This window comes from Patagioenas fasciata, chromosome Z (assembly GCF_037038585.1).
Source record: "Patagioenas fasciata isolate bPatFas1 chromosome Z, bPatFas1.hap1, whole genome shotgun sequence".
Taxonomy (NCBI): domain Eukaryota; kingdom Metazoa; phylum Chordata; class Aves; order Columbiformes; family Columbidae; genus Patagioenas; species Patagioenas fasciata.
This window is the reverse complement of record NC_092560.1, coordinates 7814241-7839411: the sequence shown is the minus strand read 5'-3', so window position 1 is coordinate 7839411 and position 25171 is coordinate 7814241. Positions and strand designations below refer to the sequence as shown.

The 25171-nt window shown below is 38.6% G+C and overlaps 1 protein-coding gene across 5 annotated transcripts in view; it reads left to right on the top strand.

Moving 5' to 3' along the window:
• MSH3 (mutS homolog 3) overlaps positions 1–25171 on the top strand; it is a 133459-nt gene that overhangs the window by 97956 nt on the left and 10332 nt on the right. For all 5 annotated transcript variants that reach the window (XM_071802577.1, XM_071802576.1, XM_071802575.1 and 2 more), the window contains 2 exons: positions 208–322; positions 3560–3717. In XM_071802577.1, coding sequence (XP_071658678.1) covers positions 208–322; positions 3560–3717 — 273 coding nt within the window. The remainder of the gene's footprint in view (positions 1–207; positions 323–3559; positions 3718–25171) is intronic.

The window sequence follows — 25171 nt, the reverse complement described above, 5'->3', positions numbered from 1 at the left end:
TTCTAAAATTTCTTTATTCAATCTGCTAATATTTTTTTAATAAATGAATGAAACTGATGAAGTCTTCAGAAATATTTGGTAGCAATAATTAATTTTTGTCATTTGTAATTTTCATGAAAATCTGCATCATAGATGACTGTCCTGCAGCCTTTAGTTACGGTAGTTGTAAATAATCAGTTACAAATTAATGTCTCTTCCTTTTTGCAGACCAACTGTGCAAGATAATCGACAAGAAATAATTATAAAAAATGGGAGGCACCCTGTGATTGATGTACTACTGGAAGAGCAGGATCAGTATGTTCCAAATACCACTAACCTTTCAGTAAGTACTGAGATAGTGCTTGAGCTTCAAAAACATTCAAGGAAAGGAATCTGAGATTACCTTATCAGCCAGTAAGTTAAAATAAATTAATTATACAACTGTCTGCTTGGTTGCATTTCAGAGCGATATTGATAGACATGATCACATCTGTTTTGTCCGTTTTCTGATATCTTGCAGCCAGACACTCTCTTTACAACCTCGTTCAGTCTTAATGACATAAAGAAACATGGTCTCAAAATTAGGAATAGAAAACTTTAAATAGTTGTTTTTGAAAAACAAGTGAATAATTACAGTTTTTTTAAGTGTCATCAGAAGGTGTCTGTGTTTCGTCCTAACTTTATCTCAAATTTGTGGAGTTTTTAAATATACAAAATAGCAACTGCTTAAGTTCCTCTGTAACATGTAACAGGCTCACTTTTCCAAATTAATCCTAAAAAGATCACATTTTTTTTAGGCATTTCTGTACTATGTGTTTTCTATTCTTTCTGGAAGTAAAATATTATTTTTATATAGCATTTCTTAATCTGACAAAGGAGACTTGTAGCTCTGAGTCTTCACTACATAGTATCGAGTACACACCGCGTGTGCTGCTCATTAGTTGTACGAAGTTTTTCATATCCACATATAATAAAGATCCCACTCTGCAAGGTGTAGATTGCAAGCTGTATGTTACTTGTAAGTATCCCCCTAGCTGTTGTTTTCTGCTGTAAAGAATGATGCTGGGAAATGATAAGACTATGACTTTCTGGATATTGCTGTCAGTAGGTCAAAAAAAGTGGCAGTGCTACTTCTTAGCATTTTCTATGCAATGCTACCTAAGTTGTATGACCTAAATTACCTAAAGTTGCTATGTATATGCAATTAACATAGGTAGGAGACAGCGTATCATATTTCACACATTTGCTTTTGATAAACATATTTTAGTTTTGTATTTCTTCTTTCCCTGAGAAACTAAAATCTTTTAAATTAAACAGTCTTTTGACGTTTTTTTGTAAAATATCTACCTTTCTTTATCTTTTTTAAATACTACACATCTGTTCTTAATTAATATATAAAGTATGCTTACTACTTAACTCTGAATATGTAACTGCCTTTTTGTGTAGTAAATATAGAAAAGGTACATGTCCATGTGGAGCATTCTGTGATGAACACCATTCAAATTTGTATGTATTTATCAGAAAATATTTTTAAATGCTGTTCTATATTGAACAGTGATAATGATATTGTGCAGTAGTTCATGTAATATTTTCAGACTTATTTGTCAACAAGTGACAGATGTCACTTACAGAAAATTCAGCATTTCATTCAGTAATCGTCATGCACTTTCCTCTGTTAGTCTCATTTTTATGTTGTCTTTCTAAATATTGAATATTACAAAGTTGAGTGATGGTGGTACAGTCACATTTAGCTCTGCTGTTGGTTTGACTTCTCTCTTTTTTGAGAAAGGTGGGTGGGAACTCAGTTTATTAAAAAGCCTCTAGTGTTAAACTGATGTATTTGAATCAGCAGGAAAATGCATCTCCTGTCATGTTTTCAGTTGAAATGTTGTCAAATATCAAACTTTAGGAAAAGCTTTCTTGCAGTGCCCTGAAATAAATATCTTGCTTTTCCATTCCCCCTCTCCTCCCAAAATATTCATGGATTCTTTTAGTACTTTTAACTTCAGCCATAAATACCAACAAGATGTTAGATTATAGTTGCATGCAGTTGTAAGGGCAGATGGGTTTTCTGGTATGATGCTACAGCAGATGTTCTTTCCGAAAGCTGGCTTTGCAAACCAGCCACCAGACTCACAGCATGGTTGGAGGGACCCTGGAGGGATACCAGACACATGCAAGAAATTTGTGGATTTTAACAGATGAGCTCTCTCTGGTTTTAAGTATCTGTAAATTCTCTTGTGTTAAGCCAAATGGTTATGAATTTTGCTCCCATATAGTCATATGCATTTTATTACCTCTATCATTTATACCTCATAATGGCATTTTCTGGCTTTTTACTTTATGATGCATGGATTTTTTTCCACAAAAACTAAACAGATATTTATGTGTAATAAATACTGATTGCATGTGTCTTCCGTGTGATCTGGATTGTGATGTGACAGTCCTATCTTAAGATTATTTGCCTCCTTATTAACCAAATGAAAGCCTGATTAAAAAACCAAATCTGTAAAGATTGTGAGGTTTATTCTGTGGAGAGTTTTTTGTTCTTGTCACAGTGCCTGATAAGTTTCAAGTTTCCTGAGTACCATGGCTAATGTTCATTTTGCACATCTGGTCCTTTCTTTGCATGCCTCTCCCACGGGACAATGCAATATACTGACTTTTGCCTAGTTCACCAGTTGCTGGATTTCATTGTACGTACCCAGTGGAAGGGAAAAGTGTAGTTGTCTGAAGTCCTTGCATAACTTAATTTTCTAGTCGTGATTCAGGCTATGAGAAAGCTTTATGGATTCACTGATGAGTTTTAATTTTGCATTAGCAATTGTCTTGCAGCAGAGAAAGACAGCTTTATTCTGGAGCTGTAGGCATGTCACAGCACCGTAGGGAGTCTTACAGCTGAGACAGGCTCTTGCATCTGATTTAATTTTCTGTAGTATTTCGGTGTTTGGATACACTGATCAATCAGAGATTGGATGCAGTCTGCTTACAGTATCTGTGTTGCAGTCAACTATTGCCAAACTCGGCAGTTTTCTGATTTCTTGTAGCCAGTCTGAATTTGCTTATGTTGTAACAAGGCAAGTTATGAATGGGTGTAAAATCTAGGTCAGAGCCTTTTCTGCCAGGTCTTTTCCCCATTTAGCAATGAGAACTCTAAGCGGAGAGGAATCCAGAGCACAGGCAAATTAGCACAGCACTGGCTGTGCTCCAAGCTGTTGAGTTTAACTCTTTTTCCAAAGAAAATTGCACAGAAAGTTATTGGAGTGCTTTCTTAGCTATTTCATGGACAAAAGGAAGGTTTCCTCTCACTCTGTCCATTTTGCTCAAGCATAATGAAAGTTCATTGTGATGCTTGCTTCTCACCAGCCTGGAGAGGTCTTAGGAAGATTTATCCATCTGAGACATCATAATATTTTGAAAAGTGTATGCAATGAACTTGAAGGAAGCTGTTCATATACAAACAGAATGTTTAATCCTGAGGGCTTTCCTGTGTGCCTCTAAGCACATACATACCACCAGAATTTCTTATAAAAGCACTATGTGCAGGACAATATATTTGATTTATGTTTTATCATTACAGGGAGATGGTGAAAGGGTCATGATAATAACTGGACCCAACATGGGAGGAAAGAGTTCCTATATAAAGCAAGTTGCATTGATCACGGTCATGGCCCAGATTGGTTCTTATGTTCCCGCAGAGGAGTCGACAATTGGTGTTGTGGATGGTATTTTTACCAGGTAATCTTTCAAAACTTGCTGTATGTTTATGAAAATGTTATTGTGGCAGGATGCATATGTGTGTATATCAAATTATAATTTCATTTTTCTTTTAGAAATTTAGAATTTATACTTGATATTTCATTTTTTCATTTTAAATACATGCATTGGTTGTTAGGTTTTGATTCTGGTTTTCTGGTAGCTGTAGTACTTGTTTTGGAATCTTTGAATCTTTAAAGGGTAAGAATGTTAATGTGTCTGTCTTGATTAAGATCCAGATATCTAACTTCATCTGCCTAAATGGACATCTCATCCAAATTTATTGTGCTGGGTGACAGCCAGATTATGCTTCCCCTAAAATAAATACTGTCACCTCTGAAACTTGTGTCACACTTTCTGCTGTGCAGCACCATTGTACATACTCAGAATATTTGAGAATGAGAATTTGGGACTGCTTGTAGTGTATGCTTCTTATCCCTCCTGTACTACGAGTCTTGATGTCTTTGAAAGAATGAATAGTGGCAGTTCATTTCACTCAGTCTCATTTTTAAGATAGTGCTGAGTAATTTTAAAAGATTATCAGTACAGTCAAAACTTTTTCTATTTTACAATGTAGTATTTCCAAGGATTATCCAGCAATTTTTCCCCTTTTTCTTTAATCTATTTTTTAAACAGCAAAAATTCTGTGTTACTGATGGTATTTGAGATGGATAATTTAAGGTTATACGTTTCACAGCAATTATGTATCTGTAGTAGAATTATCTTTCCTGAAATTCTAGTTCTGTGATAGCGGAGTGCACTTCAGCATTAAATTTTAAAGAGAATCTGAGATACTGCTGTCTGGGATTGCTTCATGGTATAAAGATGTTGTATTATACCTCACAGTGTCATGACAAAAAGGAACGAAATCGTGCTTTGATGCACTTCAGTGCTCAGCAGTTGAACAAATTAGAAAACATTTTGTATTATCTTTCAAAAATTAAATGGAGCTGATAATTCAAAGTGGTTACCTTTTTCCCTGCCTTGTGTTGAAAGTAATTGACTAGTTGCTGGGATGAGCATTTCTTGAGGGGACATGGAGATACACAAGAACTGATTTACCTCACAGAAAAAAAAATATGATGTTAATAACAATTCTAAGATTATTTTTGTCTTCCTCTGTGTTTTGTAGGTGAACTTACAGTACTTGTGCTCACACTGGCTTAATTTCTAACTATATATGCATATGTCTATTACTCTTAGGCTTAGTGTCCCTTTACTTTTATTTGAGTGTCATTGCAACAGGATTATTTCTGTAGAAAAATTAGGAAATGTGACACAGTCCCTGGAAGTGTCATTTTGTGGCCACTGGAAAGTGAACAAATTGGTCATTGTCCTTTACAGTGTGAAAACCTTGAATTGAACATATCCGAGTTCCACCTGCTCCCCAGTGCATTTCTCTGATTCCATAGCTTTTCCCTACATTACAGGTATTTTTTCACATCTGTTCTCATATGTTAGTGTGGTTGAAGGTAAAACTTATGCTTTTAGATTTCAAGCCAAGCACACGTAGAGTGTGTTACTGGCTGTGAGGTTTCAGACCATTTAATTTGGAGCCCCTCTAACAGAGGGGATTGACTTTTTTTTTTCCTGTCTAAATTAGCTTTGGAAGCTCAGCTGGATATGCTATTGTTCATTTAATGTGAACTATGTCAAACACCAGGTGAATATACTAAGGAATTCCTTAAGTTCTTGTTGTTGCATTGATTCAATATTAATCAAGAAGAAATTGAAAATATATTCTTGACATAGGCATACTCATGGATTAGTTAGAAGGTTAACAGGAAGCAGAAAAGCTGAGTCTGTTGCATTATTTCAGAAATCCAGGGTGAACACTTCCACTTGTAAAAGATTATCAGTGAAACTGCTTGTTTGTGCATCTGTTTAAACTTCTCTCTTCTGCATAGCGTAATTTGAGGGAACTGATTGTGCTGTTGGGACAGACATCACCCATTTGCGATGTGCTTCAAGGTATTAGATCTTGACCCAGTTGTAGCTTTCCTTCCATTATAAACATTTAGAACACTTGCATCATGATTTTGCCTCAGCCTGTGGTGTAGGAGGCTTTCCTTGCTCTACATGTCCAACTAATGACATCTGAGCTCCCAAGCAGGTGAGTTGTCAGTGGTCTTTTCCATCCCACTGTATTTGCGTGTCGGTGATCACAAAAATGGTCTTCAGTGCCCACTCTGGTCTTTGGGTAACTCTTGCTTCATTTTCACCTTCTCCAAATTATGAACTTTACCCATTGAGAAAAGGAGTTACTGATCAGATTTTGCAGCTTGGAGTCACAAGCTGTGCAGAGACTGTCCAGAGAGTAGGCACCACTGTATTGGTTTGTTTGGTTGTTTTGGATTGTTCGTTTTGTTGTTGTTGTTCTGTTTTGTTTTCCCAGGGATCTGGGAAAGGTCTTAAAGTATGAAAAGTCTGTCAGGCCAGGTTAATGTGTTATATCAGGGTATTTTTTCGCCCTCGGAAGTTTTCCTTGTAATAGTTCTAAGTGCCTGGTTGGTGAAGAGAAACAGTCAATTCAGCTGCCACATGTTATATCCCACAGTGTTTCTTTAATGCTCTTGTCTGCCTGAAGATACATTTCTAAAGCCTCAGTCTTTGCCAAGGACTCTCCTCTGGCAGGGAATGAGTTTGAAGATATCAGATTTTTTTCTTCACTCACCCCCATTTTGCTTTTTTTGTTTGGTTTCTTCTTCTGTGTTTTGTTTTGGGGGTTGCTCTTGTGTAGTTGGCGTGTTGGGGTTTTAACATGTTTTTTGTTTGTTTGTGGGGTTGTTTGTTTGCTCTTGTTTTTTTTAAATAGGATAACAGCTATGCAAGCCTCTTTTCTACTGAGCCACCCCAGGCCACAAGTGTCCTGCTGGAAAATGGGATTTGTTTCTTGATAGCTTTGGTATATTTTAATCTTTTAAAAACATTCCATGGCAAGATGTCAGCTTCCAAGTTATTTTCATTACTGCCATGGTGTGTTGTTTTCTAGATGCTGCTATTAGCGTAGCACCCTGCTGTGAGCGATGCTTTACAGGCTGACTCTATGAGGAGTTCTGTGCATCAGGAGCACCAACAGTTCTACTATTTGCTGAATTTTTTTAGTGTTGGTGCTTTATACTGCAGTCTCTTTTTTGTTTGTAGACTGCATCTTCGAAGTGTGAATTTATATAGGTTTAAGAGATTAACATTCATCTAGGATTTGTATCTTGTGTTCTAAGTAGGGTTTCCATGGAAATTGAAGGGTTGCTACTATGGTTATTCCTTCAGATATATTTAGTATTTGTGTATTATAGCTTCTCTGAATTGACTTTAAATACTGCATCATGTTAAGCATTTTTAAAGATGCAAAAGGAATTTTATTGCTTTACAGGTACAGTGAAAATAAGAATTATTCATCTTCGTTATTGGCTGTATAGACATAATATAGTGCTAAGACTAGTCCAAACCTTTCAGAGTAGTGTTGATAATTTGATCCTAAAGAGGGGGAAAGGGAGAGAATCTTCTACTCTGTAATGCCCCTAAGCCCAGATGATGTGCTGTTACAAGTCTGTAAATACAAAACTTGCTGGGGGAGGGAGGAGAGACTAATTTCCTATGATATCCTGGTTGTGTTATTTACTTCTTTAGGAAGTAGCTCTGAGTGCTCCTATGGACTCTCCCAAATAATTACTTATGTCCATTCAGTGTCTGAATGGACACTAGTGACAAGTGGTGTCCCTCAGGGGTCCGTACTGCAACCAGTACTGTTTGGTATCTTCATCAATGACACAGACAGTGAGACTGGGTGCACCCTCAACAAGTTTGCAGATGACACCAAGCTGAGTGGTGCAGTTGACAATGCAATTCAGAGAGACCTGGACAAGCTCAAGAAGTAGGTTCATATGAACCTCATGAGGTTCAACAAGGCCAAGTGCAAAGTCCTGCACCTGAGTCAGGGCAACTCAGGTATCAGTCCAGGCTGAGGATGAAGGGATTGAGAGCAGCCCTGCCAAGAAGGACTTGGTAGTCCTGGGGGATGAGAGGTTGGACATGAGCTGGCAATGTGCACTTTCAGGCCAGAAGATCAGTTGTATCTTGGGCTGCACTAAAAGGTTCATGTCCAGCAGGTGGAGGGAGGTGATTCTGCCCCTCTACTCCCTCTGGTGAGACCCCACCTGGAGTCCTGTGTCCAGCTCTGGGTTCCTCATTACAGGACACACATGGACCTGTTGGAGAGGGGCCAGAGGAGCCACAGAAATGATGAGAGGCTGAAACAGCTCTGCTGGGAGGACAGGCTGAGAGATTTGGGGTGTTAAGCCTGGAGAAGGCTCCAGGGAGACCTTATTGCAGCCTTTCAGTACTTAGAAGGGGCCGATAAGAAAGATGGGACAGACTTTTTAGCAGGGGCTGTTGTGACAGAACAAGGGGTGATGGTTTTTAAACTAAAGAAGGAAGACTCAGGCTGGACATGAGGAAGAAATTTTTGACATTGAGGGTGGTGAAACACTGGCCCACGTTGACCAGAGAGGTGGTGGATGCCCCATCCCTGGAGACATCCCAGGCCAGGCTGGACAGGGTTCTGAGCAACCTGAGCTGGATGAAGATGCCCCTGCTCATACCAGGGGGTAGACTGGATGAGCTTTGAAGGTCCCTGCAAACCCAAGCTATTCTATGATTCTACAATTATGTGTAAAAATGACTTTACTATTTCCATTGCTATGCTTTGTCCCTAATCTTGGGAAGGGGTTTGTGAAGTAAGTAAAAAGTGTGCTGCATGATTAGGTGTCTCCAGCTTCATAACAGTAAACTAAAAAGATGGTAAATCTTTCTCCATTTTTCTGTATTTTTAATTAAATCTGGTTTTAGAATATGTTTCTATATTATATTTTTAAGTGTTTGTATAAATTTCACACTTGAAATTCCATGTTCATTTTTTTCATCAGTCAGTGTATGTGTATACCATTTTTGTACAAAAAAGTTCCTACTTTTCAGATTGTATGCTGCGCCCATTATTTAAGGGATATCTATTTAGTATGGAGGGAGTACACAATACTTGGAGGATATTTTTGATGGTTGATTTTTTTTTCCAGTGGGGGATAATGTTTTCATGCAACCTTTGCTTAAAGAAGTTAACTTAGTCAATGCCATTACACTTAATTTTAAAGGAGTTTTGGAAAGGTCAGTGCACAATCTATTTTGATTTTTAATGGGGTTTGTTTCTCTGATGTTTGGAAATTCCCATCCAGATTTCTCCTTGCAATAAATGGATTCAATTTTTGCTTTAAATTAACCTTCAGTTTGTGTTAGTTCTTCTAGAATGGTTATTCAGACATTTAAATTTATACAATGTTTCTATGTGTGCTTATGTAGAAAGAGGTAGCAAGTGTGGACACACATGTATGGAGTAACTAATGAAAGAAATTATGTTGACCTAGTCATGCGTTCAGAGGAGTTGATGTTTAGCTTCTGAAGAAAGATGACCTTTAAAGACGTTCCGTTACAATCGATCATTGATACGATTTCTTACAGCTTGAAGCTTCAGCCTTCTTCCTGTAGGTCACCAGTGGCTCTTCATGAAGGCCAGTTTTCAAAATTGAGAATGTTGTAACAGTTTGAAGGTAAAGTATATTCAAATAAACAAGCTAATTAATAGTTCAAATAACCAAATGCCTTGTATTCAAGATTTTGCAAATGAATTTATGGAAATCACAAGCTACCATTAGAAAGAATAGTGTGAAGAAGACTAACTCCTACCAACTGTAGGTGACAGTAAAGGGACAAAGAAGAATTTCCTTCCTAGAGCTCCCTGTCTGTCTTCTTGTGTTTAAGTAAGAGCTCTTTCACTTGTTCAGTGATCAGACCTTAGTATGCACAGTCACACTATGGTGATATACATCTTCCAGTGAAGTTTTTATACCATCAGCCAAATTGGACATGCTATTAGAGGTGCAACTTCACTTGTTTGAGCTAATATGATGCACTGTGCTTCAACTGCATTTGAAAACTGCCTCTTGTAAGTTGTGCCACGTGCTTAAATGCTAAAGGAATAAATAGAAGCATCAGTAAGATGCATGTAGATTGTCTGCTTGTGCACTTTGTCAAAAGACTTATCGTGCTGTTTACAGATTCTCAGCTTGCCTTTAATCCTCATGATGGCAAAGATGTAGAGTCTGAATTGTCTGAGAAGGTATATTAAGAAAACAGAGGTGGAGGAGGTTGGCAATACGGGTTAACAGGTGGTAGTGGTAGCTTGCCTAGGTAAGCAGCAGATTAATTCTTTTGATTTATGTAAGACATACAGTTGCCTGCACTTCAAGGCAATTGTCGTGGTATAGTCTCTGTGCATCACGTGATCTGTATTTAGGTGTACAGAACATTGTCCTACATCTTATCCTTGTAACAGATGATTTAAATGTATTTTTTACAGGGAGGGCACTCCTCGTTGCTGAGTCTATAGTTAGGAGATACTCAGTTCAGATTCCACTGTATTTCTCGAAACGTTGTTACAACAGGTGGTAGTTCCTCACCTTGGCTAGGGAGAGACAGTTTTGTTCTTCTAGCGTATTATGTGTCTATATACAGGGTCTTTCAGATATACATGACCACAAGTGTAATCCTGAATCTGTCTGTTCCAGGGTTCAAGTTAAGTAGTTGTTTTGGTATTTTCTAGTCTGTCTGTCTTCCTTGTATAATGATTTTGAACACTGAACTAAAACTAGAGTGCAAAAATATTAAAGTAACTGATGCTTACATGTCTGTGTGACATGACAAAGCTGCAGAGCTGTATAAATTAGGCCTCTGACTTCAAGCTGTTGCCATCATGCAATGACCTGATACTTCTGATTGATTCATCAGAAGCTGTGTCCTGCTGAGGTATTTGCGTGTGTCCATGGCATGCATGTGGTCTTCTTGTATCCCCAGTTCTGGAAAACAAAAGAGGCTCAGGCTGTGCTTCTTGGAGGTGTCTTTGAAGGCAGTCTTCAGACCCCAGTGCAGAGACCCTTCATACATGGGAAACTCCATTCAACTTTTGTGATCTGTGGGTCTATAAGGAGTGGAAAGAGGCAGAGGAAAGAAAAGGATGTTTTCTACGTTGCTCAAGAAGTGCCAGCCTTATCCAACACTGGCCTTGGTCAGGTCATTTTACTTCAAGTCCAGCTGCCAGTATCCAGTTCCAGCCACATACCTTGCCAAGGAGTGGCAATTCTGAGTCGATCAGTGGGTTCAGTAAAGGGAAGGAATTTTGAAGGCACAACAATGCTGCTGAGAGACTTGCCAACTGACAAAGACCTCCTACTGTTGAAAATGGCATTTGAGGACCTACCCATGTGAATGTCAACTATGTCCTCACAGCTGTTGCATGTGGTGACACTGTTTGGGGGACTCTACTCACCACCTCACCTGCCCAGTCTTTCTAGAGTCTAGCAAAACATCTGTGAAACAGCTGTTATCTACCTTTGAAAAGATGTCCCAAGTGCATGTGTTGCTCAGTTTGCTATGGAAGTGTCGGTGAAAAGATACTGCCAATCAGTCCCAGACCAGCACATCGCTCCAACCTGGCATTTTATCCCCATTGAACCTGCTTTCTTGTGACATAGTGCCACTTTGTCTTAGAAGCACCCTAGCAGCACACACCAGATAATCCTTTCTCTTCTAAGTGACAGAATGGGTGCAAGGAAAGCAAGCTTGTTCCATCTTCTCAGTTCTTTGAACAGTCAATATGCATGTTTTCAACCTTTTGCACAAGTCAGCCAGTCAACTTACGTTATGTTTTTCTTTTTAAAGAAGAAATGGCATTATTTATGCATATGCCTGGCTTAACATGGTGACACGGATGAGATTAAGTATCTTTTTGTCTGTAGGAAGCTGCTTTAAAGGCCAAGACACTTCATCACAGGGTCCCTCTAAGTGGATAACTCAATGCATCATGCTGTTCTGCCAGCTGGTGGCTGTACTCCCCTTGCTACCTGTCAACCCTTGCTCTGCTACTGCTCAGATGGCATCTTCAACTAATCACGAAATCCATAAAGCTGAGATGTGACCCATTCTGCTTAACTTTGCAAGTGGTACATGCTCACATGGGAGAAAATATGATGACAAAAGCAGCATTTGAATGCCTGTGTGACTGATGTGACTGGCACTCCTCATTTCCATCATCCTGTGATCAGAAGGACCTATGTCAGTCACGTGCAATTGATTCCGCAAAGATGGAAGAAGAAAGAACATTTATGCATCCCAAAATTACTTTTTTTGTATGAGTTACTACAGCCATCATGGAACTTCTCGCCCATGTTATTTCTCTGCCTTGATTGTTGTCCCCTAAAAGAGAATTTATGGGCCAGAAAATCTGGGAATGTTTATGTCTGTGTCTCTGTAGGCTTGTGCCAAAATGCAGGACACATGAAGCTCTTGGCTTGTTTCCCATAACACCTGCAAGGACTGCAAGTATCTCTGTTTCTGTAGGGTGTGTGCTAGAGGTCGTTTCCTATTGTTGTACACTACTTTGTACGCAATTTTTTTTGTTGTTGTTCTTTTGTTCTCCTTGTGCCAGAAAGATCTCATATTTGTCAATGGCATGATCATCAGCTGAAGAGCACAAACTTGAGATGTAGAGGACTCAGGAGAATGTGCATAATGTGGTCTTTCTGTCAAGTGCTCCTACTGCATAAGCGGAGTGTGGCTATTCCTCTGCCAAGGTGAAAAAACAATCAGGAGTCAGCTTCTGACCAGCATATTGCTCTCCCATATAGGAGAAGTGCAAGTTTATTCCACCTACAGCTGTGTATTACAGATGCAGGACTGTGACTAGGTGTAGCAAATGCTATGTTTGATACAAGGGTCCTTTAGACACAGCTGAAGTTGTTTTAAGGTCCCTAATGCTTACCTTGTTTTTTGGCATGGTCTAGAAGATAAGAAGTGGTAATCTGGAAAGAATTTCTGTTAAAGCTTAGAGGACAGTTTATGGATGAAGGACTAAAACAAACCCAAAGAACTCAGCCCTTATTAATCCACTTTTGTTTAAAGGCTGTACATCATATAGGCCTTAATGCTTTATTCTGTATGTTTTATTTGAAATGTCTGTTTGTCTGAGCTCTAAATGGTGGAATTGAATTTCAAGAGTTGGGTCTTAGAATTAGATATACTTTGGATGTCACCTCCCTCCATACTTTCAACAGCTATTTAATTCTGACCGCTTGATAAACTAATTGCTGTTTCGTCAAGTGTGTGCACAGCTGAAAGAAAGTAGTGGACAAACTTCACTATTTTATCTCCAAACAAATACATTTTTTTAAGCTGGATGAAATGTGTATATTTATGGCATCATTACGAATTTTATTTTGATTAAAAATCGATAGAAAGCAAATATTGTAGTAACACCTGCAAACATCAATTTTGATTTCTTTTCTTCATTCTGTCGCCATCATTAAAATTTGAAAGCCATTTAAAAGTGCATTATTTACTTTTACAGATAAAATATTCCAAAGCTTGTTGAAAGTATATTTTATAAGAAATCTTGAGACCAGAAAGCACACAATGGAGTGGTGTGTGAAGCAGGTAAAAGAGAACGTTTCCCACAGAATAGAAATTAAGTAAAATATGTTTTCCAAGTGCTTCTCACAATAAATTGAAATTTGAGGTAAGTCACTTAAGAATAAAAAAATATAATAGTGCTCAGAAATATTAATGGAAATGAATGTTCCATTGATCTAACTGCTGGTGGCAAAAAAATTCCCAGCTTTTTGTAACCAGGCAAACAATTTTGCACTTAATTTCATTCCAGTTTTAGCAGTTGATGAGTAGAAGAGAGCTGCGTAAAAGCAGGACAGAGGGAGAAAAAATGTACATTAAAAATAATAAGTAAGTAACAAGTTCCATTATTTCAGAACTTCACTGTAGAAGTGGTGCTATTTGCACAGCAATAAGTGAACTAAGCTTGAAAAACAGCAGTTTGTGGCATGAATGCAGCTTGTTATAGTCTTTGTTACTTATGCGTTGCTTGGTTCACGGATGAGCTGTATTTGAAAAGAGAATGCCCACAAACTCACTTGCTTGAAAATGGTTTAGAAACCTTCTTCATTAGAAGTCTCTTACTACATGGTGATTTCACTAAACAAGATTAAAAAATGGACATCAAAGCTAGTCTGTGTAGTTGGCCTCGATTGCTGAGGGGACACCGTGCTGACATTTAAAAATGGTTATTAGTGTGCAGGGGAGACTTGCAGAGCTTTTATATCATAAAACGAGCCTGTCCCATCTTATTGTTAGTCCTTTGTTCTATGAGTGGAGTATGACAGTATTGCTCTTCACCCCTTGAGGGGGTCTACACTGATTTTGTTTTGTAATAAATCTTAAAATATACTATACTTGGAAATATACATGAGAGATTACATAAGCAGGACTTTTTTTTTTTTTTCAGTCTACTGAAGAATCTTTCTCTGAAGTTATTGCATCATTTCTATGCCTTTTTTGGAATTCTTGTGCTGTCCACAACCTCCGAAACTACACAGATCGTTGGGCTGGACTGGCATAGGTTTTGTGCGTTCACATACTAAGCAATAATAAGTTCTTGTCTTTTATGACAAACACTTCAGTATTTTTCCAGAATAGCATATAGCATCTTATTTGTATCAAAAGACCAGTTACCGAGCTAAAACATTCCTTGCATCCATTTATTGCTTTATTAAGCTTTATTGATTTCTTTGAGGCTTACAGGGTAGGATTATGAAGATTAGTCTTCCTGTCTGCCCTAGAAATATCAGTTATATCATGAACCCTGGCACAAAGTTTCAGCTTCTTTTTACCTTCATCATAAAAATCTAGGCTATGAAATTCTGGTATTGAGGTGACAGTGGTGTTTGGCAGAGCAGTCTGCAGGTGTCCTGTGTAATACAGAAGTGACCAGGAGACTGAGTGCTGAATAGAAGCCGTGCAGGAGTTCATCTCAGCAGAGCAACAGCAACTTGTTTGTATGTTACCTGTTTTTAGCCAGAACTTTGGTTGATGCCTTATTAGATATTTTAATTATGGTTTTTAGTTATTTACACCTGGAAATAAATGTTTAAATTTAAGTAATTCAGATTTTCCTTTGGAAAAAAAAACAACAAACCCTACATTCTCGATTTGCCTGTGCAATTAGCCTCCAAAAGGCAGAAGAAGCAAAGGTACTTTTTCAAGTCTTTGTTTATTCTTTATATATGTAGTAAGGCTTCCTGGTTTTGCCATACACGTTAATTAATGTCTTGTGCAGAAAAGTAGGGAACCATTCATACGAAGCAATCCCAAGTGACTGGCATGTCCACACGAGAATTTTATACACTGATGTACTAAACAAGTATTGTTTGTATTGCTCTGGAAAGCAACGACAGTCAGATAAGCAGAACTTGTTAGTCATCAAGAACCCAAATGTAATTTTGAAAAATGCAATTTCTTTATGGCACAGTAATTTGTTTCAGTTTGTTCTTGCTTAATTGTATTTGTGTTTATTGCCAGAATAACAAAAATTACTTAAACCTTTCATTTATGCTTACAGTTATATAATTACACCTCTGGGGTAAACTATTCCCAGCTTTCAGGGTAAAAAAAAGGGTGGTGTATTATATTCATTGCACCTATTTTTTTATCACATAGAGACGTTCTTTTGAAAAATAAAAGAATAAGTAGAAGTTGTAGTTAGTGTTGCTAAATTGAAGATTATTCCATTTTGTTTTCCTAGAAAAGTTATATCTTGGACATATTGCAGTACATTTGAACTGTAACTGTTTCTGACAGCGTTGTGTAGTTCTGCAGAAATAAATTAAGCTATGCTGTAGACATTTGTAGCTAATTTAGTTTTGTGTCTTTCTTCATTTCATACAAACATGAATCTGCAGTGTTAGGTTTACATCTCATATACATGTAATATAATATTTAACAGAACAGTCCTTGGTTTAAATACATGGCATTTGGTAAAATCTGTGAACACAAGTGTTTTGTTTACAGGGGTTAAAATCAGGCTTGAAAATTAATTTGAGTCAGTAAAAGACAGTTACTTGTATGTACAGTGAGACTTATAAAACAATTTCTACTGCATATTGCAGTATTCCTGATAGGGGTTGAAAGACTTTCCCCATAATGGTGTAGGGGAGGGCAGGGGGGTGGAAATTTGAAATTTGCCTGTGAAGCTGACCAGCTATTTTACAGTAAAGTTGAAACTCTTACATCGAATGGTGGTATTTACCTTTCTAGAATTCTTCCCTGCTATGATTTAACCTAACCACAATTTGAATTGGATTTTCTGTAGTGTCCACAGGTTTAAAGGGGAAAAGTTCACTTGTGCTGAATGCTTCAGCTATTGTCCCTAGTCTGTTGCTATAGTTTCCTCTCTTTAATCCTCCCTTGGCCTCAATCCTTCAGCTACATATGCACATTAACTTAATTACCTTGAGTTCCCTCCCTGGAATCTGAGAGTAGTTAAGTGAGACCTGTGCATATTTTAGGGCTGGGTTTTGTGTTGTTTTTTTTTCAGCTTCTTCAAGCTAGTATTGATGTGCCTAATTTGCATATCTGCATTTATAGTTCATCGTTCAGCAAAGTGATTGTATTCTTAATCTGTTCTTTCTCTTGACCACCAGTAACACTTGTACTGTCTTAATGGTTTCCTGCAGAGAAATCAGGGTAAAAGCATGTGTTTGGAGCATCAGCTGCTTAATGGAGCTGTCCTAAACTTCTCCATCTATAATACTATTTGCCTTCTGGTGTGCACTGCCTGCACTGGCAAATCTCTCAGTCAGAAGGACAAGCTGCAATAGAAACCTCAGTTTGGTACCTGTGTACAGGAACAAATTGCAGCTTTCTCACTGAGGGTAAGAAAAACAAATGCTTAATTCTGGGTTTGAGTAAATGTAAAAGCTGATGGACCTGTGGAAAGCAATCCATTGATACACCAGATGTAAAATCCTTTGCATGTTTGAATGCAGAATTTAAGGTATTGCTGTTGTGTCCGGGTTCTGCTGCTGGACACCGTGCTCCTCCAAGAGCTCAGCCCTTGGGTCCTGACAGCCAGCTGCTGCGGGCTGTGAGTGACGTGGCACGGGGAAAGCAGAACTTACACTTGAGCAGGTCCAGTTTTAAAATAGAATGGAAAATTTTAGAACTAACCAGATATCTGCTGGATTATTTTACCAGTGAGTGATATATTTGCCCCAGGTAGCATAACAAGTCTTCTTAAGAAGTTTTCTTACTGAGAGTATCATTGCTGAATTTCAGTAAAGAACTTTCTCAGGTGTTCTTCACAGGCGATGTAACAAAAGTTTTTGGAAGAGCAGCTGAATTCTGTTGCTTTACAAAGCTTTAGGAATGAGAGGATATTAGTAACTTCTTGTCACTCAGTGACTGTATTGACTAGACTGGTATTGTATCTTGTGAACTCAGTCCTACCTGTTCTGTCAATCGAGGTGAAGCTTTTAAAATGTCGAATGTTCGCTGCAATTCATGGGTGTTTTTCTTGCCTCTGGCTTTCAGAAAAAAAAAAATCAATGAAATTCACATCTCGAAAGCTAATCCTTTTAGATACATTTCTTTTAATATACTGAGGTAGTCATGTGTGCAGCATGCCTCTGTTGGCCAGGTCTATAAGGTAATGAGGATTTAAGTGATTACTTGTTCTGGCTGTTTCAATTACCTAGTGATACAGAAAAGGGAAAAAAAAAAGTAAAAAACACTATGAAACTGAGTATTAAGATTGCTTTGGACTTGTTTTTCTTTCCAGGATAATGCAAAGTATGTATCCCTAGTGATGTTAGGTTTTACTTGTTTCATTAATTTCTCAGTGACTGAGAATATTGTATGTCTACAGTAATTTACAAAATAAAAATGTATTTTACATTAAATGTGTAATGCATTCTGTCAGGCTTTTCAACAACTGTTCTTCTAAATCTGGTAACAAACCATTGGTATTTCTTCATTTAAAATTTGCAAATAAGCAGCTGTAGAAATGGTTGAGCACATGTGTGCATGTTGGCTGTAAATAGGTTAGTATCATGAGCATCCTCTGATTTCCTGTCATTGTCCTGTAATTTTGCACACATTTACTTCTTAGAAGTTGTCCATGAATAATGAAAAAAAACACAAACCTATCCTGATAACAGTGCTTTCTGTCATACTTTGCACAAGAGTTATTTTAAAAATTCTGTAATTGCAGTTTCTGTAAATTATTTTTCTTATTGTCAGTTTTTGGTTTGAATCAGTAAGAGCTTGATGGAAATGAAGTAAATGATTTACCAGTACTCTGTGGGGGAGTGTGAAGCATTAGTTTCTTGCCAGTGAACTGTTATAAATTTGCAGATGCTATCTTCTAAAGAATTACTTGATAAATTCTCATTGTATGTGGAAAGTAGCCAAAAGTTACAATATCCAAGTAGAGCTACTTTTGTATAATACTAACAATCTCATTAGCAGTTTGAGTGTTTCCAAAATACATAGGGTTTCAAATCACTTTTGTGTGCAAAAATGAACAATTGTTCTGGTTAAAGGTGTTGGGTTTCTTGGGACTGCCGGAAAGGACATGCAGTAGTCAGCCTGCCAGTCCTCCCTTTGGGATGCTTGTTTTCATTTTCTTGGCAGACCAGTTTGCACATTGCTTTTGATTTTTAACTTGTGAAGTCTCCATACGTATTGTTTGCTAGGTGCCTAATAGACAATCAATAACCCACTTCAATGGGAGAAGACTTACGCAAGTCTTGAAATGAAATTGCACTTGTGTTCTTCCATTCACACCAGGATCAATATTAAGTTTTTCCGTTCTCATGAACGTCATGTTCAGTTAATGCTCACATTTTTGCAGCCATTCATTTTCTGCAAAGACCAATAAGACTTCAGCTGGGGAGAGTATTTTCTGCCAAAAAATAAGTGGATACAGACCAGTTGTTGTGAGATCTTATTAAAAAATATTAACTATATAGTGTTAATCAAAAACATGTTGTAGAGAACAGTCTCATGCAAGAAAATAGATAAAAACTGTAAGACAAGAATCCATCTAATCCTTTCTGTCTGTAAAGTACTTATTTTAAGTTAATAACTCCTGTTCAAATACAGTGATCTTTGAAGTGACATTTTGAAGGGTTTTGTGTGAGAGGGAGTGAGTGGAACTGTAAAGTCATGTTATGAATTTATTTTGTGTTTTTCTCCATGTTCTCTTTGAATCACGGAAGGGAGGTCTTTGGTGGTGGTGTTGAGAGCGCATTATTCTACACCTTGCATTGAAGATATTCTCAGAGGAAAGAGTAATTTTATTTTAATGTGAATTGTTCTTGATGGATAAATAGTTTGACCATGAGTACGTTCTGATATTAAGTCGGGCTTAATTCTAACCTCTGGGAAGACAAACCATACCTGGAAACCTGAATGCCTTCTCTTAAACTGCAAAGGCAGTGTGTAGAGACTCTATACTAGTTAGGTTTATTCCACAATAGGCACTAGGTTTCATTTCTCCAGTAAGTATTTTAGATGAACTTTTAAAATCGAGTGCATCTTTCTAAAATCAGGGTGGAAAATCTGAAATTTCATCTAAGTTTTTTTTCAGCAAGAAGCATTTTATGAACTAGAAATTAAAAAGCATCATTGGAATGTTGACACCTGTACGAGAATAAGGCTTTAGGGAACAGTTTTGCAGTCTTGTTTTCTAGAACTCATTCAGATTTACGTAGTTGGTTTCTGTGACCTCTGGGAGCTCTTGGTCATTTTCACAAACAGTGTGAGGGATTCACACTAACATAAAGGAATAATAAAACACCTGAGCTCTTAATTTTATAACCAAAACAACTAACAGCATGTTGGATAACTTCTTTCGAAAGACAGCATGGAGAAAGCCTTAACTAGAAGCTTCTGTATTTCAGGTTCATTTTTCTGCTTGGAGATACTGTTTTTTCGCTGCCTTCTGTCACACTAGGGCAATTTCTGTTTTAACATATATGTTGTCACTTTCACCCCTGGCCTGCTAGTATAGGGCTGCAGTTCTCTGGGCGCAGCTCTGCTCCACTCCAAAACAATGTCTTGGGCTATTCTGTTGTTTTAATACAACTGTTGGTCATCAAGTCTGCAAGTTTATCCCCTTCCTCAGGACACTTCGGTTTTTTGAGAGCAGTATTAACAGGATGCTGAGAGAAAGAACTCCAAGAAGACCTCAGTGACTTCAATTTCAATTTCCTCCTTCCATACACATTTTTCATGAACAGCTCTCAAAGCCCACAGGTGTGTCTAGCTGATCAAAAGCTTGAAAGCACCAGGCCTCGAGGTGACTTTCAGGACCACACATCTTAGCAATATTAGTTTGCACCTGTTGAGAATAATTTTAAATGGATACCAACTACATAAAAATTCTTGAGGTGCAAGCAAGGAAGTTATGCTATTTAATTCCAGTGGTTTCGTAGTGATATCATAGCTTGTATAATTAAAAGAAAGAATCACAACATTTATAGAGCTACAAAATATTGTAGGATATCTTCCCAGGATGAGGAGCACTTGCATTAGAAAAGGTCAGTACTGTGCCCATTTATTGAGTCTGGAAAGCAGGTTAAAAAACCAAACAAACAGCAACAACAAAACACATTTGATTGCACCTACTGCAGTATAAGGAAATCTGTGTCTTTTTTTCTGAGGGGTCACATAGAGGTTAAGCGTATAGTGCTAGCTGATTTACATAAAGCTAGCTACTACTGCATAATTTCGAACTTATCCTTCAAAAATTAATTTATGAAAACATTGCTTCCCTGTTTCCCTGTGTTTTTTTTTTTTCCGAGTCTGTAGACAAGAATCTTTACACTTGAAACGTAGCACTGAAAAGAGATAATGTGTCCTTTTTTTTTCTTTACATAATAGATGTGTTGAACATTATAAGATGAAGAGCTTTTAATTTTATGAAATTTGGTTGGCTGTCAAAGAGACATTATAACAAGTGGTTTCCAGCCAAATTGCATTTGCTGAGGAGTGATGGATCTCTTGCCAGCACTAAAGAGGCACTCTTCACATTGGATGTCTGCATGCTCCTCGTGGGCAGAATGCAGTAGTCTTTCTGAATGTAGACATTAGAAATTCCATAGCAGAAATGGAATTTTTTTTATTAACTGTGTAACTACTTGCAGCAGCTGGTGTTTTAACAAATAGACTAATAAAGCTAGTGAAGTTGGGTGGCACAGTTTTTGCTCTAATGGTTTGCTTTTGTGACTGTCTTATTCTGTTGTAACCTTTTCTCCTAGGTGGATTATTTTTCATTTTTTTTAAATTAAGAAAGGGAAGAAAAGAAAATTTGGGTAGTGCATGACATGTCTGCATCACTCAGTGACAAGTCATACCTCTTTCACTATATTGTCACCATTAAAATGTAATCAAATACTTATTTTTGTTTATATATGAAGGTTAGGGAAATATCTGATCCCATTGTAGACAGCTTTCCAGAGAAAGTGAGTCTTGGAGACTTTATTAGGACCATGTGTAAAACGAAAACCAAGCAAACAAAAAAGGAAGTGCTTTAAGTGCTGGCAGCATTAACGCTTAGTATTTATAACATTTCTTTTAGCATTTTTACCCTAACAATTCATAGAGATAGCATCTCAGGTATTATCTATAGAGTAGCTGTTAACAGTGGTAAATCATCTGGATTCTATTCAGCATTGTGGGAAAGAGTTTATTATTTTGATGTATGAAAATATTTAGGAGGCAAACTACATCAAAATGTAAATTCAAAGCAACTGAATCTTGTGGAAGTTTAGTGGGATTTATTATGGCTGTTTTAAACTTGAAGAATTGTTTAAGCAATAGGTGTTTTGACTCAAAAACTTTATTGTATCAGGAATAATATAGCATACAGTTAAGGAGCAATGCGTTGTTGCATATTAACTGTTACTGTTATAAATGCAATCATACACATTACAATAGTTATTCTTACTTGCCTCTGGGATAATATTGCATATCACATCAGTTTAAAAAACAAGTGTGATTCTTCTAGTGTCAAGGACAAAGGGAGAAAGAACAATTTTATCCATTTTCAAAGGATAACATTTAAGAGTTTTTATGTCATTGAAAAATACACGTTTTTTTAATCTGTAGATAAGCCTGAGTTGGATTTGAATCTTTTAAGATGCTGAAAAGAAAGGCTTCTTTTGCAGCTGTTGTTAACAACCAGAGCAAAATAGTACTCATTTCTGTTTGTATCTTGAGCATTCAGTGAGGAAGTTCTGAAAATTATTTTTGTGAATGCAAATTAGATACAAAATGACTAAATGATTTTGAGGGCTCTATGGAAATGATGCAATCCAAGAGAAAAATAGAACTGAGAACTTTCTGTGTAATCATCATAGGTGCAGACCGGACAGCATGGTAGGTGCTGCCTCTGTAATGAAAAGCCAAATAAAAATGATAAAATAATAATACTAATAATCCTAGGGTTGGAGACTAAGATTAAAGTTGCCGACTCTGGAGCCAGAGGTTCTTGTTCAGACATAGAACCATAGAATCATTTTGGTTGGAACAAACCCTCAGAATCCCTGGAGACATTCAAAACCACCTGGACATGTTCCTGTGTGACCTCCTCTAGGCGTTCCTGCTCTGGCAGGGGGATTGGACTGGATGATCTTCTGAGGTCCCTTCCAATCCCAAACATACTGTGTGTGTAATGATCACACTGAGTGTGTGATCATTGAGTCCAACCATAACCTAACTGTAGCACTAAACCATGTCCCTAAGAACCTTGTCTAAATGCCTTTTAAACCCCTCCAGGGATGGTGACTCCACCACTACCCTGGGCAGCCTGTTCCAATGCCTGACAACCCTTTCTAGGAAGAATTTTTTCCTAATATCCAACCTAAACGTGCCCTGGCACAACTTGGGGCCATTTCCTCTTGTCCTATCACTTGTTACTTGTGAGAAGAGACCAACTCCCTCCATGCTACAACCTCCTTTCAGGCAGTTGCAGACAGTGGTAAGGTCTCCCCTCAGCTCCTGTTCTCCAGGCTGAACAGCCCCAGTTCTCTCAGCCGCTCCTCATCACACTTGTGCTCCAGGCCCCTCACCAGCTTTGTCACCCTCCTCTGCACTCTCTCTAGTATTTCAATGTCCTTCTTATGATGAGGGGCCCAAAACTGAACACAGGATTCAAGGTGAGGCCTCACCAGCACTGAGTACAGTGGCACAATCACTTCTCCAGTCCTGCTGGCCACGCTATTCCTGACACAAGCCAGGATGCTCTTGGCCTTTTTGGCCACCTGAGCACACTGCTGGCTCATGTTCAGCTGCTGTCAATCAACACCTCCCGATCCCTCTCTGCCAGGCACTTTCCAGCCACTCTTCCCCAAGCCTGTAGTGCTGCCTGGGGTTGTTGTGACCCAAGTGCAGGACCCGGCACTTGGCCTTGTTAGACCTCATACAATTGACCTCAGCCCAGTGATCCAGATGGTCCAGATACCTCTGTACGATCTTACTACCCTGCAGCAGATCAACACTCCCACCCAATTTGATGTGTCTCCAAACTTACTAAGGGTGCACTCAATCCCCTCATTCAGGTCATTGATAAAGAGATGAAACAGAACTGGCCCCATTACTGAGCCCTGGGGAACTCCACTCATGACCAGCTGCCAACTGGATTTGGCTCCATTCACCACAACTCTTTGGGCCCGGCCCTCCAACCTGTTCTTTATCCATCACAGAGTCCACCCATCCAGGCCATGAGATGCAGCTTCTCCAGGAGATGCTGTGGGATATGGTGTCAAAGGCTTTACTGAAGTCTAAGTACACAACATCCACAGCCTTTTCCTCATCCGCTAAGCGCGTCACCTTGTCATAGAAGGAGATCAGGTTGGTCAAACAGGACCTGCTTTTCATAAACCCATGTTAACTGGGGCTGATCACATGGTTCTCTTGTATGTGCCATGCGATGTCACTCAGGATGATCTGCTCCATGTCCTACCCTGGCACCGAGGTTAAACTGACAGGTTTCTAGTTCCCTGGATCCTCCTTCCAGCCCTTCTTGTAGATGTGTGTCATGTTAGCCAACTTCCAGTTAACAGGGACCTCCCCAGTTAGCCAAGATTGCTGATAGACAATGGAAAGTGGCTCAGCAGTCACCTCCGCCAGCTCCTTCAGGACCCTTGGATGGATCCCATCTGGCCCCATAGACTTGTGGGTGTCCAAGTGGTGCTGCAGGTCACCAACCATCTCCCCTTGCATTATTTGGGGCTTCATTCTGCTCCACATCCCTGTCTTGTGGCTCAGGAGGCTGGATACCTGGAGCACAACTGTTGTGGCTATTAAAGACTGAGGCAAAGAAGGTGTTTAGTAACTCAGCATTTCCCTTCATTTTCTGTCATTGTTTTCCCCCACATCCATCAGGGGATGGAGATTCTCTTCAGCCCTCCTCTTGTTGCTGGTGTATTTACAGAAACATTTCTTGGTGCTCTTTACAGCAGTAGCCAGGCTCAGCTCTAGTTGGGCTTTGGCCCTTCTAATTTTCTCCCTGCATACCCTCACAGAATTCTTGTATTTCTCTTGAGTGGCCTGCCCCTCCTTCCAAAGGTTAGAAATTCTCTTTTTATGCCTAAGTTCCAGCTGCAGCTCTCTATTCAGCCAGGCCAGTCTTCTTCCCCGCCGGCTCGCCTTCCAGGACCTGAGGACAGCCTGCTCCTGCACCTCTAAGATTTCCTTCTTGAAGAGCAACCAGCGTTTCTGGATTCCTTTGTCCTTCAGGGCTGTCTCCCAATGGACTCTGCCAACCAGCTTTCTGAGCAGGTCAAAGTCTGCCCTTCAGAAGCCCAAAGGAGCAGTTCTGCTGACCGCTTTTCTGACTTCTACAAAAACAGGAAACTCAGTCATTTCACATTCACTATGCTCAAGGGGCAACCTCCAACCGACACGTTGCCCAGTAGCCATTTTCTGTTTACAAACAGGTGCACTGGGGCTCCTTCTCTGGTAGGCTCACTAACCAGTTGTGTCAGGAAATTGTCTTCCATGCACTCATACATAAAAAGTATTTGTCGTTCTGGTTAACTTATTTATAGTTAATAGCGTTTAAAAATAGATTAATTTATATTGTTGTCTGTAGATCTATGCAGTACTGTGATAAAGGGGGATTGTTTGATTTTACAGTAGTACATGATGGCTGAACCAAATTAGGAAAGGGGCTGGGACATGTAGGGGGCGCTGTGAGAAACTGAGTAATCCCTTCATAGTTCTTAACCCAGCATTTAAAAGGATTACAGAAAACGTTGATTTCACAATGCGTTGGTATCCAGAATTATATATTTAATTCATTGAAATTAATGTGAAGTTTAATTAGCTTATGTGCAAAATCACATTTCTTCCCCAGTATGTAGGAGTATAACTAGTGTGTGTGTATGTAAGCTCATACTCAATGAAATAAAAACTGTCAGTTTGCACCTTGTATCATAATGTGCATCATAATGTGTATTGTGAGGTTATGCATGCCACC